Below are 12590 nucleotides of genomic sequence, written 5' to 3' on the forward strand. Positions count from 1 at the left end.
GGTCTGGGCCGGCCCGGGGACTGCGTCCCCGTCAGCCACAGATGAGGCCCCTGTGCCACGTGGGGTCTGATCGCTTGGCCTGGGCAGGGCGGCTCCTGGGCACGAACTGAGGACGACCTCCGGCCTCTGCTCCTTCCCTGGCTCTGAGAGACGTCAGGGCCTCCCTGCTCCCCTCCGGGGACCGCGTCTCCTCCAGGAACGGCTGCGTCCGGCTCTGTCCAGTTCCTGCGTCTGATGCCCCCAGTTCTCCCCCAATGCCCCCGTCTCCCTCTTCTCCGTCTCACGGCCGTCCAGGCCCCGCCCCCCGCCCCAGGCTGGGTCCCTTCGTTCTGGGGAGCCCCCGTGTTCCCATGCCCGTCCCTGCCGCCCCTCGGGACAGCGCTCTGGCGCCAGTGCTGGGAGCCTGGGGTGCCCGTCACCCCCACTGCACCTGCAGGACGCGTGTCCTGTCCCAGGAGGCGGCGCCCGGGGGCCTCAGGGCTGTGGTTGGCACCTTTCGGGGTCTCCCCGGAATACGCTCGCGCTGCGGCTCCTGGGTGAACCCGGGGCTGCCCCCGTGAACGCGCTTGGATCTGACAGGAAGGGACTCTGGGAGGGAGGAGCGGGGCCGGCTGAGTCCCTGCTCGGGGCTCTCCAAGGGGTGACGGCCACGAAGGAAGGGCGGTGCGCCCGGGACGGCTATTCCCAGAAGGAGGTAGTGACGCCAAAGGCGCCCCCGCCGAGCCCTGGGACGTCCTGGCCGCTGGCCACCGTCAGGGTGAGCCGGGTGCTTGTTTTGTGGGGGCCCCCGGTCCCCCTCAACGTGGGCTGTCAGCGGAACGGACCCCTAGACCAAGTGGCGGCTGGGCTCTTGGTCTCCCCGCCGCGCCGCCGTCCACGGGGACCACCCCCCGCTTCTCCAGGAGAGGCCGAGTGTGCAGGGCCGGCCCGGGTGTGGCCCAGGGCATCGGAGGCCGTGGCTGGCGGAGGAAGGAGCGCTTGGGGAATGCGGTGAGTAGGGGTGTGTCGGGGGCCGTGCAGGGGCCTCACCAGGGACGTGGGTGGGGGACGCTGTCCTTCCTTTCACGGCCCCAGGGAACCCTCGGATGTCTCAGCCTTGAACCCCCAGCCTTGAAGCCCCACTGGGGGCCTCCTAGTGTCACCGTGGGAGGCGGAGGGCTCCAGTCAGAGGTGAACCCCCACTTCTGCTCCCTCGCTCCCATGACCATCGCTGTGGGGGGTCCTGAGGTGGTGGGGGGCGGACTTGCCCTCCCCGACGGGCTCCCCCGAGCTGGGGGCAGGCTGGGCCCTGAGGCCGTGGCTCCCGCTGTCATTGACCTGCCGCGGCCACCGTTGGACCCTCCTGCCCGGCACCTGTCCTGTTGTTGGGGGGCCCTGACCCTTTGCAGACCCAAGTGGGGGCGTCCTCCGGGAAATCCGGGGACACCTGGTGACACTGGGGACACCTTGGGGGCAGCGGCCGTTCCCCTGGGAGGTGCTGCCAGGTCCACCCACCGCCCCGAGCTCCCGCCGTCTCTCTTCGGGGTCACGGGGACCACCCTGTGCGTCCAGCTCCTTCACGGCCAGGGCTGCGGTGGATGAACGGGGCGTGTGTGCAGCTCTCAGGGTGTTCCTGCCCCGTCCGCCTGTTCCCCGCCGTGCGGGCCACGTCCCTTTCCGGGGGGAGCGTTTTGTCGTGTGCGAGGAAAGGGGGTCGTTCCTGTGGTCACCACCCGTGACCCTCCCTGGCCTGCGGAGGAAGCAGAGCTGGGCCTGGGCTCATCCGTGTCGGGTGCCCCTGGAGCTCGTGGTCCCCCCTGCACTCAGGGCTGCGCCCGGCGGGGCCTCCGAACCCCCTCGTTTACGCGTCACTGCACGTGGCTCCCGGGTGCGGACGCCCCGACTCGGCGCCGGCTCCTTCCTTCTGGGGCCGTTTGTGGAACGCGGCCTCGGCCCCCGGCGCTGGGAGGGAACGGCCCCAAGCTGGGGAGGAGGCTCAGGCTGCATCGGCCTGTGGCGTGGCCGTGGCCCCCAACCAGGCCGCGTCCGTAGATCCGGAACGAAGCCCACGCGGTGGCTGAAGCGCGATCGCCAGAAACGCTTTTGTGCATTGACACAGAACACACAGGCTGCGGCGGAGGCTCCTGTCCGGGACGGGCGACGTGCCCGGGAGCTGCGCTCACAGCTGTGCGCACATGGCCCTTTCCAGAGAGACGTGACCGCGGGGACGGCAAAGGCCGGAGGGTGTCCGTGTGGGAGCCCGTCCCAGTCCCGAGCGGCCCTCGCGTGTCCCCCGGGCGGGGCCCCCAGGCGTTAGAGCTCCAGGCAGGTCCAGGCGCGAACCCACCGCGGCAATTCACACCACACGCTTCTGTGAATAAATAAAAATTTACCATTCCGTACAACGCACTCACTTTCCCCAAAAGACAAGAGTTTTTACACAAGCCGCGCTGTCCCGGCTGTGGCACGTGCAGAGGGGCCCGCGGTGGGGTCCCCCGGCGACCTCACAGCGGCTCCAGGTCCTCGTCCCCGCGCGCGTACTCGTACAGGTCCACGGCGCCCAGGGGCGCGGGGGCCTCGAAGAAGGGCCTCTGGACCAGTGGGGACGGCAGGGCACTCAGCTTCTGCTCCACAGGGCTGAGCTCGGCCTCGAACCTGCAACGAGGGGATGGTGAAGACGGGGCCGGCGGCGCAGAGCCAAACCGCGGAGCCAGCGCCGTGGTTTCCGGGAAACGCAGGCCTCCCGGCGACCAGCCTCCAGCACAAGAACGTCCCCTCAGCCAACCCTGAGCTGCGACCCCTGAGCCAGCAACATGCTCCCGGCTGAGAATCCGGCAGCTCCACGAAGGCTCCCGGGGGAGTGGCCTGCGGCGCAGGTGAAACGCACCGGGACGGGTGGGAGCCCCAGGCACGAGGTGCGCACGGCGTCCGCCCTGACAGAGGGGCTGCGGGGACCGCGCCTTTTCCCAAAGCGACCACGGCGACTGGAAGAGGCCAGCCTCCCCGCTGCAAGGGGACTGTGTCCACAACTGGGTCGCGGTGTCCACGCAGGACCGGAGAACAAAGCCCGCGACGGAACACGGTTTCCAAAACGGGGACCACGGTTTAGACAAATGCTCCCCAAACACACACACAAGCTCCGAGTGGAGGCCACCAGTTCGGTTCCGACCGGAACACACAGCGGTGGGAGGACGGGACGCGCGCTTTCCGTTAAGGTCTCGGCAGTGACCTCAGGCACGGCTCCAGAGAAAGTGCCGCGGCCACCAACCCCACACACAGACCCTCAGAGGGATCCCGTGGGGACACCTTTCCAAGACGCCCCCCACGGCCCGGCGCCGAGCTCCCCGCAGACCTGAGCTGCACCTGCCGGAGCAGGCGTGCACACGGCGAAGGCAGTCGACCCACGATAAAGTAGGCAAACCGTAAAAACCCAGGCCCCTGCACTTGGGAGACCGAGGCGGGCGCATCACCTGAGGTCAGGAGTTCGAAACCAGCCCGGCCAATATAGTGAAACTCCATCTCTACTAAAATACAAAAAATCAGCCGGGCACGGTGGCAGCGCCTGTAATCCCACCTATGCGGGAGGCGGAGGCAGGAGAATCGCTTGAACCCGGGAGGTGGAGGTTGCAGGGAGCCGAGATCGCACCATTGCACCCCAGCCTGGGCGACAGAGCGAGACTCTAGGTAAAAAAAAATAAATAAAACCAGGCCCACATAGGGTCACTGGTGAATTCTAGCAGACATTGAGGGAAGAAGTAACAGGTCCTGGATACAAACTCTTCCAGAAACTACGGGGAGAGGATACTGCCCCCGATTGCATGAGCCAGCATTACCCTGACACCCAAGCCAGACCAACACATCCCAAGAAAAGCCGTGGGCCGGGTGCCGCGGCTCCTGGCCTGCGATCAGAGCGCTGTGGGGGACCGAGGCGGGAGGATCACCCGAGGTCAGGAGTTTGAGACCAGCCCAGACAACATAGCAAGACTGTCTCTAGAAAAACAAAAATTAGCTGGGCGCTGGGGACAGTCCTGTAGTAATTAGCTGGGTGCCGGGGGGGGGACATCCCCGTAGTTGGCGGGTGTGGGGGGTGGAACACTCTTGTAGTAATTAGCCAGGCGTGGGACACCCCCGTAGTAATTAGCTGGGCGTGGGGGGGGGGGAACACTGCTGTAATCCGAGGTGCTCAGGAGGCCGAGGGTGGAGGATGGCTTGAGCCCAGGAGGCCGAGGCTGCAGTGAGCTGTGATGACACCACTGCCCTCGCCTCGGGGACAGAGCAAGACCCTGTCTCAAGAAAAATAATAAACTACTACAGATAATCTTTGCAAAGAGAATGCAACGCTATACAAGGATCACATGACTAAGGTCTATGCCGGGAATACGGGGCTGGCTGAAGATGCCTCAGTGTCATTTACCGTATGGACAGACAGACAGAGGAACACGGAGCGAGAGCATCTGAGACACTCAGCCCCATGTGGGGAAACCTCCGCCGACCAGGAAGAGGCCAGAGCATCCCCTCAGTGAGCGCGCTGACCGCTGGGTGAGGGGAGACGCCCCCAGGACTGGGCACCAGGACCCACAAAGCTCACTCAAGCTGGGCGTGGTCTGCCGTGACCCCGCTACCAGCAGCGTCCGGGGATCTTAAAAGTACCGTTTACACCACTACAGGGGGTGGGGGGCGGGGGACAGTGACCGAGTCCCACCCTGCATCCCCCGTGTCGGGTCCCGCCCCGCATCCCCTCACTGTCCCTGGTGTCCCCGCACCCCACCTCACTGTGCCTCGCACCCCCTCACTGTCCCCTGCGCCCCCGCACGCCACGTTACTGTCCCCGCACCCCCTCACTGTCCCTGCGCCATGACTGTCCCCCGCACCCCCTTCACTGCCCCCGCGCCCCCCTCATGTCCCCACACCCCCCTCACTGCCCCCCGCCGCGCGCGCTCACCCGTCCTCCCAGGGCTCCCCCGCCGTCTCCTCGGCCACCAGGATGTCGTACTCCTCGGCCGCGTACTTCTCCCAGTCCGAGAGCTCGGGGCCGCTGCTGTCACTGTCCTGGGGGAAGCGCACGCGTCACACTCCCGGCCTGCTGCGGCCCCGACCGCGCACCCCCGCCCGCGCACCCCCGCACTCACCCTGAGCAGGGAGATCTGCTCTTTCTGCTCGTGGTCCAGGTACTTCTCGATGTTGAAGAAGGTGTCGAAGAAGACGCTGGCCAGCTTGCAGCGCTTCAGGTCCTGCAGCGTGATCTTCCCTGCGGGGAGGGGACGTGTCCAAGGCGTGAGCCCGGCCTCACCTTCGGGCCGGGTGTGGGCTGCGTGCGTCGGTCACACGCGGTTAAGGATGCGGCACGAGGCTCCGGGCTCTCCCGCCACGGGTCTGATGGGACAGGCGGACACACGCGTGGATCTGGGTGGGGGCTGAGGTGTGGGAGGACGTGGTGCGGAGGTGGCTTGGGGCCACCTGTGTCCCAAGGACGCAGGGATTGGGACGTGGTGCAGGTGCCGGGAAGGCGCCCCTGGATCTGAAATGACAGAGCCCGGAGCTCCCCACGCAGGCAGGGGCCAGAGGGTGTCCCCGGGACACTGAGCACCAGGAGGGCCCCAGCCAGGGAGAGGGAGGGCTGCAGGGTGGTGCCCGGGTCTCAGAGCCATTTCCAAAGTGCAAGTCCCAGAGCTGCAGTCTGAGATGAGAAGGAAGCCAGGGAGCGCAGATGCGCCCCTTTGCCTTAGCGGCCCTGGGAAAGGCCAGTCCTACTCTGAGTTTGTGACCAGGGCCAGCACCACAGTGTCCAGTCTCACCGTGCAAGAACCTCCTACTCAGGACCTTCAGGCTGGGACGATGGGCGGCAGGGAACAGGGTTGAGGGGAGGAGCCAGAGCGGAGAGTAGAGGAGCCAGCGGGGGTGAGAGGAGAGGAGATGGGGGGGGGGTGAGAGGGGAGGAGCGGGGGGGCGGTGAGAGGGGAGGTGCCAGGGGGGTCAGAGGGGAGGAGCCAGGGGGTGAGGGGAGGAGCCAGAGGGGAGGAGCCAGACGTGAGAGAGGAGGACGGGGGGGTGGGGGGGTGAGAGGGGAGGTGCCTGGGGGTGAGAGGGGAGGAACCAGGGGGGTGAGAGGGGAGGAGACGGGGGTGAGGGGAGGGGCCAAGGGGGTGAGAGGGGAGGAGACGGGGGTGAGAGGGGATGAGCGGGGGGGGGGGTGAGAGGGGAGGTGCCGGGGGGTGAGGGGAGGAGCCAGGGGGTAAGGGGAGGAGCCAGAGGTGAGAGGGGAGGAGCGGGGGGGTGTGGGGGGTGAGAGGGGAGGAGCCGGGGGGGTGAGAGGGGAGGAGACGGGGGTGAGAGGGGAGGTGCCGGGGGGGTGAGAGGGGAGGAGACGGGGTGAGAGGGGAGGAGATGGGGAGGGGCGCGGGTGGGAGAGACAGGGTGAGTGGGGAGGAACCAGAAGGGATGAGAGGGTTGGACCACCCTGTGTGGCATCAGCACAAACGCGGCAACTGGTCCCTCAGCCAGTGCCGACGTCCCCAGTGAGCCCCGGCCCTGGTTCTCCAGGCCACCCTCGGGGGTGTCGACGTCCCGAGTAGGAGTTCTTACGCCGTGAGAGTGGACACCTGCGATGCTGCCCTCGTCACAAACTCAGAGTAGGGGTGGCCTTTCCCAGGGGCCCCTCCAGCAGGACAGCGCCTCACAGGCGGACGCATCCCCTCACCCTGGGCCACTTTCTCACCACCCGTCGTCCCCTCACCCTGGGCCGTCTTCTCTGCCGTCTGTCCCGTCCTCTCGCCCATATCTGTCCCCTCGCCCTGGGCCGTGCCCTTACGGGGCGTCACCTTCGGTCCTCGGCTTGACCAGGTCCAGCATCTGGCAGAGGCAGTCCTGGAAGGGCAGGGCCTCGATGGCCATGCTGTCCAGCCTTCGGCACTGCTCCTCGTAGAAGTACTCGAGCTCGAACATGGACAGGGCGCCATCTCCGTCCAGGTCCATGCAGCGGAACCAGTACTCGATGCTGTGGCACAGTGAGCTCTGTCAGCCTCCGCCCCGGGCCCTCCCAGCCCGTGCCCTGCAGCCCCCGGGGCAGCCTCCCAACCAGGCGTGCACGTATCCGCGTGTCCCCTGCGGCCTCTCTGCCAGGCGTGCACGTATCCGCCTGTCCCCTGCGGCCTCTCTGCCAGGCATGCACGTATCCGCGTGTCCCCTGCAGCCCCCCACCAGGCGTGCACGTATCCGCCTGTCCCCTGCGGCCCCTCTGCCAGGCATGCATGTATCCGCCTGTCCCCTGCAGCCCCCCACCAGGCGTGCACGTATCCGCGTGTCCCCTGCAGCCCCTCTGCCAGGCGTGCACGTATCCGCCTGTCCCCTGCAGCCCCCCACCAGGCGTGCACGTATCCGCGTGTCCCCTGCAGCCCCTCTGCCAGGCGTGCACGTATCCGCCTGTCCCCTGCAGCCCCTCTGCCAGGCGTGCACGTATCCGCCTGTCCCCTGCAGCCCCCCACCAGGCGTGCACGTATCCGCGTGTTCCCTGCAGCCTCTCTGCCAGGCGTGCACGTATCCGCGTTGTCCCGTGGCCCCTCTGCCAGGCGTGCACGTATCTGGCCTGTCCCCTGCAGCCCCCCACCAGGCGTGCACGTATCCGCGTGTTCCCTGCAGCCCCTCTGCCAGGCGTGCACGTATCCGCGTGTCCCGTGGCCCCTCTGCCAGGCGTGCACGTATCTGCCTGTCCCCTGCAGCCCCCCACCAGGCGTGCACGTATCCGCGTGTCCCTGCAGCCCCTCTGCCAGGCGTGCACGTATCCGCGTGTCCCCTGTGGCCCCCTCTGCCAGGCGTGCACGTATCCGCGTGTCCCCCTGTGGCCCCTCTGCCAGGCGTGCACGTATCCGCGTGTCCCCTGTGGCCCCTCTGCCAGGCGTGCACGTATCCGCGTGTCCCCTGCAGCCCCCCCACCAGGCGTGCACGTATCCGCGTGTCCCCTCGGCCCCCTCTGCCAGGCGTGCACGTATCTGCCTGTCCCCTGCAGCCCCCCACCAGGCGTGCACGTATCCGCGTGTCCCCTGCGGCCCCCTCTGCCAGGCGTGCACGTATCTGCCTGTCCCCTGCAGCCCCCCAGCAGGCGTGCACGTATCTGCCTGTCCCCTGCAGCCACTCTGCCAGGCGTGCACGTATCCGCCTGTCCCCTGCAGCCCCTCTGCCAGGCGTGCACGTATCCGCGTGTCCCCTGTGGCCCCTCTGGCAGGCGTGCACGTATCCGCCTGTCCCCTGCCGCCCCCCACCAGGCGTGCATGTATCCACCTGTCCCCTGTGGCCCCTCTGGCAGGCGTGCACGTATCCGCCCGTGCCCTGTGGCACCCCCCCCCAGACATGCAGGCATCCGCCTGGGGACACACGTCACACAGGCGGCTCCTGGTCCTGCACCGGAACACATCCACACCGCGGCAGAAACCCACCTGGTTGGCGTTTTTTTGTCTTCCTCAGAGATCAAAAACCAGACAAAGTCGGCGTAGCTGATCTTCCCTTCCTTCTGCACTTTTCTGCCTCTAGATCCCAGGCCAGGATGCAGAGATGAAGACGTCTGTCAGGGAGAGCTTCACAGGCATGGAGCCCCTGCCCATGACCGGGGGTGAAAGGGGCCCCCAGTCCCAGCCCTCCTCCTGACCCTCCTGGGAGGAGGGGGAGGCCACGTGGCCACAGAGCGTTCCCGAGATCCAGCTGGGGTCAGGAGTGCAGCTGCACCACCGCCACGGCCGCCTGGATGCCGGCAACGTCCCCTTCTCGGGGCTCGCTCAGGCCCGGCGCCCGACAAGAACCCTGACCTGGGGCACGGGCCGCCCCCTTCCTCAGACCTCACACGACAGTTTCATGCCCCCCACTAGGGTTTCAGGTGACAGAGACACGCGCCCCTCCTCAGGGCCTGGGGTTGAGAGCCACTGGCTGTGGGAACTCGACAAGCTCATGTCAGGCAAGGAGGACCCGGGTCCTCGTGGGGCCTGAGCCGCACGTACCGCGTGACTGCTCCGGAGAAGATCCTGTCGATCATCTTGGTAGAAATGGCTGCAAAGGAAGGGGGTGGATGGGCAGCCCGCACCGCGCCTCGGCCCCCATGTCACGACCCCCCAGAGCCGAGCCTGGATGGGGTAAGGACGGAAATGCCCACAGGCGGCCCCGGGGCCCCCGCACAGGCCCCTCCCGGGTGCAGCCACACCTGCCCTTGGAGCGGACCAGGGGAGCACGAAGCTGAGCGTGGTTCCAAACCCGACTTTAACAGGCAGAACACTCAGGCCTCCAAGGTTCTGCTTCCAGAGGCAGAGTGAGGCCTCCAGTGCGATCCCGAAAAGTAACACGTTTCAGCCCAGACTCCGCTAACGAGAGGCAAGAGCGAAGGCACCGTGGCCGTCAGCTCCGGCCCACGAGGTCCCGCAGCCGGGACGGCCATCCCTGCGGTCGCCCGTGTCCCTGGCACGCACTGGGGCCAAGATGCCCCCCGCTTCAGGCCGCCCTGCGTGAGAAACAGCCCAGCCCGGCCCGCACCCGTCATCACCCGGCCGCACAGCCCGTCCTGCCCTGAGACCCAGAGTGGGCACAGAGGTACAGGGAAAGCCGGGGCCGGGCCCGGGGTTCACGGGGACAGCGAACGCCTGGTTCGGGGCCGATTCCCCGCGGTGAGGCGCTGGCTCGGGCCACACGGGCGGCTCTGCCGAGCTGTGCTCTTCTCGCGGCTACTTATGGGGTCCAGGACGCAGGTGGCTCCCTGAACTGGGTACAGGAGAAATCCAGGGAACGCTACGTCGGCTCAGGGGCGCGTCCCACGCACGCAGGACGGGGGTCTACCGCGGCCACGCGGCCCAGGACCAGCCCCGGGAGAGGCGGACGGGCGGAGCCCACATTTCGGGAACCAGGCCTGCGAGTCGGCCGCGCGCAACAGATGCCACCGTGACTGGGAAATACTCTTGGTCATGTGGTTTTTTTTGGGGGCGGGGGGAGCAGACTTCCAGGAATCTTTTAGAAAATTCCAGCCCCACAGGCCACAGGCAGGTTCTCGTTCCTGGAAGCTGGACGACTCTCAGAGGCGCCGGGTGAGGACACCTGGGAGGCACCGCTTCCCGCGGAGGTATCCAACCGACCTCTAAGCCTGCGCTCCAGCCAGCCTGGGATTGGATGGAAAACTGCTCCCGGCCTTGGGGGCTGGAACGCGGAGCTCCTGAGGGACGGCGGCTGGTCTGCACGCCCTTGCCCGGGTTGTTAACAATAAAGCCCCGCAGACTTGCAGGCCCTCGGGGCCGGGTGCGGCCGTCTGAGCCTCAGGACCCGCGGCCCACACTGACCCTGTAGACGCCCGGGGGCGGAGGCCTGGTGCAGAGGCGCACGCGGGGACCTAGACACGGAGCGAGGAGTGGGGAACGCGAGGCAGCTGCAGACCCGGGAGGCCCTGAGAGAAGAAGGGTCTGCTCGGTGTCCCCGCGCCCCGCCCGCCCCTCTGCCCCTGCGCACCGTGGTCATTGTGCCGCGCCAGGTCGTGCGCGTCGATGAGCAGGTCGTGGTCCGTGTCCAGCTCCCAGAACTTGCAGTAGATGACATAGAAGTGCTCGTAGGAGAAGAATTCGGTCAGCTGGTTGATGTCCGCCTCCTCCTCCAGCAGCGCCACATTCTGCCAAAGGACCCAGGAGGCCTGAGCGCGGGGCCTCTGGGAGGACGCCCCAAGTCCGGGTGGCTGCGGGCGGGGGCAGGCAAGAGGAAAGGCGGGGCGGGGCCGCTCCGTGGCTGGTGGGGACTGGGCAGCTGGGGCCGGGGCCGCTCCGAGTGGGGGCGGCTGCCTAGACGGGCGTGGGGCAGCTCTCGGGGAATCAGGGCTCGGCTCCCCCTGGTGCCCAGTAGGGCCCCCCACTTCGCAGATCAACCACGGACCCCCAACTGCAGGCGGCGCTCACAGGCCTGGGGGTGGGCAGGAGCGTGGGGGAGGTGGGGATGGGGTGGGAGTGCGGGGGAGGGAAAGGGAGTGGGAGGAAAGGAGGGGGAGGGAGGGGAGGAAAGGGGGGGAGGAAAGAAGGGGGAGGACGGAGGAGTGAAGAAAGGAGGGGAGGGAGGGAGGGACAGGAGAGGAGGGCAGGACAGGGCAGGGCAGGCGCGCTCCGCACCTGCAGGAAGGAGCTCCTCCGCAGTTCCGCGCAGGTGATCCTGCCAGACCAGGACCGGTTCACGGTGTAGAAGATCCGCTGGATGACCTGCGGGGGCGCCGTCAGTGCGGGGGGTGCGCAGACCCCCGGAGCCTCGCCCCGCACGGAGACCGGGAGCCGGGGAAAGGGGCGCGGCCACCCCGGAAAACCAGAGTGCCCCCAACGCCGGGGCTTCCGGGCACGGCAGACACCTTCCCAGGAAACAGCCGCCTCCTCCCGAAGCTCAAGACCCCGGACCCCGCCCGCCCCGCCCCGCGCTGCAACCGCCCCCGGGCTCACCCCGGCCCCTGCTGGGGACCCACCGTGGTGATGTAGCGCGAGTGGAACTCGGACGCCTCCTTCAGGAACGACAGCCCCGGGTGCGTGTTCACCACGTCCTGCGGGTGGGAAGACATGAGGCGTGCGCTGTAGACACTAGCCCTCCCGTGAAGCGTGCGGTGTGGACACCGGGCCTCCCGTGAGGGGTGAGGCGTGTGGCGTGTGGTGTGGACGCCGGCCCTCCCGTGACGCATGAGGCATGCGGTGTGGACACCGGGCCTCCAGCGAGGTGTGCGGTGTAGACACCAGCTCCTGTGGGGGTGAGGCGTGCGGTGTGGACGCCGGCTCTCACCTGCAGGAAGGGGACCAGGTCCTCCTGCACCAGGTAGTTGCAGCCAGGGCTCATGAGCAGATGGACGAACTTAGCCGCGTCGTCGTGGCAGTTCTGCAGGATTCTGCAAGGACGAGAGGATTTTGACCCCGCAGACGCAGGGTGGAACACGGCAGGCAGCCACGCACGCCCCCGGCAGGCCTGTGGCCACGCGCGGGTTTCTCCTCTCACTGTGGCAGCCGCGGGGGGCACCTGTCCTGATGCCACGGGGACCCGGGGACGCCTCCGCCCTCCCGACACAGCCCCGTGCCCGGCCCGGGACTCACTTTCTCCACATGGCGACGAACTTGTGGACGGACACGGAGCCCGTGCGCTCCCCGCCGGCGCCATAGAAGAGCGGCCCCTTCCAGTAGAGGGGGCAGCCGCAGGCCTGGGGCAGAGAGGGCAGGAGAGGGCAGTCAGCGAGGCCTGGACGCCTGCGCTCTTGCTGCGCACCTGGCGCCTGACCGATGCTGCCCGGAGACCCCCTGCTGCAGAAAGACGCAGCACACTCAGCCAGGCACGTCCGGGTGCCGCAAACTCCACCTGGCTTTCGCTCCAGCCTTGGAACCCAGTCAGGAGAGCGGAGCGATGGAGTGCGGGGCACGCAGTCCCCCCGACCAGAGACCACACGCGGGCACTGTAACCAGAGGCGGCTGCGTCCCCAGTGTCTGGAAATCAAGCGGCACAGACTAAGAACCAGTATGTGCAGGAAGAAATGGCCCCGTCAGGGAGGCACGTGGTGACTCTGACAGCCACAGAAACATCTTATGGAACGTGTGGGACAGGCCTGCAGCAGCGGCCCATGGCAGGTTCACAGCCTTAAATAC

The 12590-nt window shown here is 67.6% G+C and overlaps 1 protein-coding gene across 1 annotated transcript; it reads right to left on the minus strand.

Moving 5' to 3' along the window:
* Positions 1–2354: 2354 nt before the first annotated feature.
* LOC115895932 (serine/threonine-protein phosphatase 2A regulatory subunit B'' subunit beta-like) lies at positions 2355–12285 on the minus strand. Its single transcript, XM_030926465.1, has 11 exons — positions 12048–12285; positions 11743–11845; positions 11435–11509; positions 11094–11180; positions 10450–10606; positions 8964–9012; positions 8409–8498; positions 6798–6973; positions 5109–5227; positions 4922–5028; positions 2355–2634 (listed from the first exon to the last, which is right to left on the minus strand). The coding sequence occupies exons 1-11, from the start codon at positions 12056–12058 to the stop codon at positions 2484–2486; spliced, it is 1125 nt and encodes a 374-aa protein (XP_030782325.1). The 5' UTR covers positions 12059–12285; the 3' UTR covers positions 2355–2483.
* Positions 12286–12590: the final 305 nt, after the last annotated feature.

The sequence above is a fragment of the Rhinopithecus roxellana genome, unplaced genomic scaffold (genome assembly GCF_007565055.1).
Source record: "Rhinopithecus roxellana isolate Shanxi Qingling unplaced genomic scaffold, ASM756505v1 contig3912, whole genome shotgun sequence".
Classification (NCBI taxonomy): Eukaryota; Metazoa; Chordata; class Mammalia; order Primates; family Cercopithecidae; genus Rhinopithecus; species Rhinopithecus roxellana.

Coding starts and splice junctions, on each gene's coding strand:
- LOC115895932 (XM_030926465.1), bottom strand. Junction 11,510..11,742: donor ACCTGGTCCCCTTCCTGCAG/GTGAGAGCCGGC, acceptor TCCCACCCGCAG/GACGTGGTGAACACGCACCC. Junction 10,607..11,093: donor GGAGGAGCTCCTTCCTGCAG/GTGCGGAGCGCG, acceptor GTCCTTTGGCAG/AATGTGGCGCTGCTGGAGGA.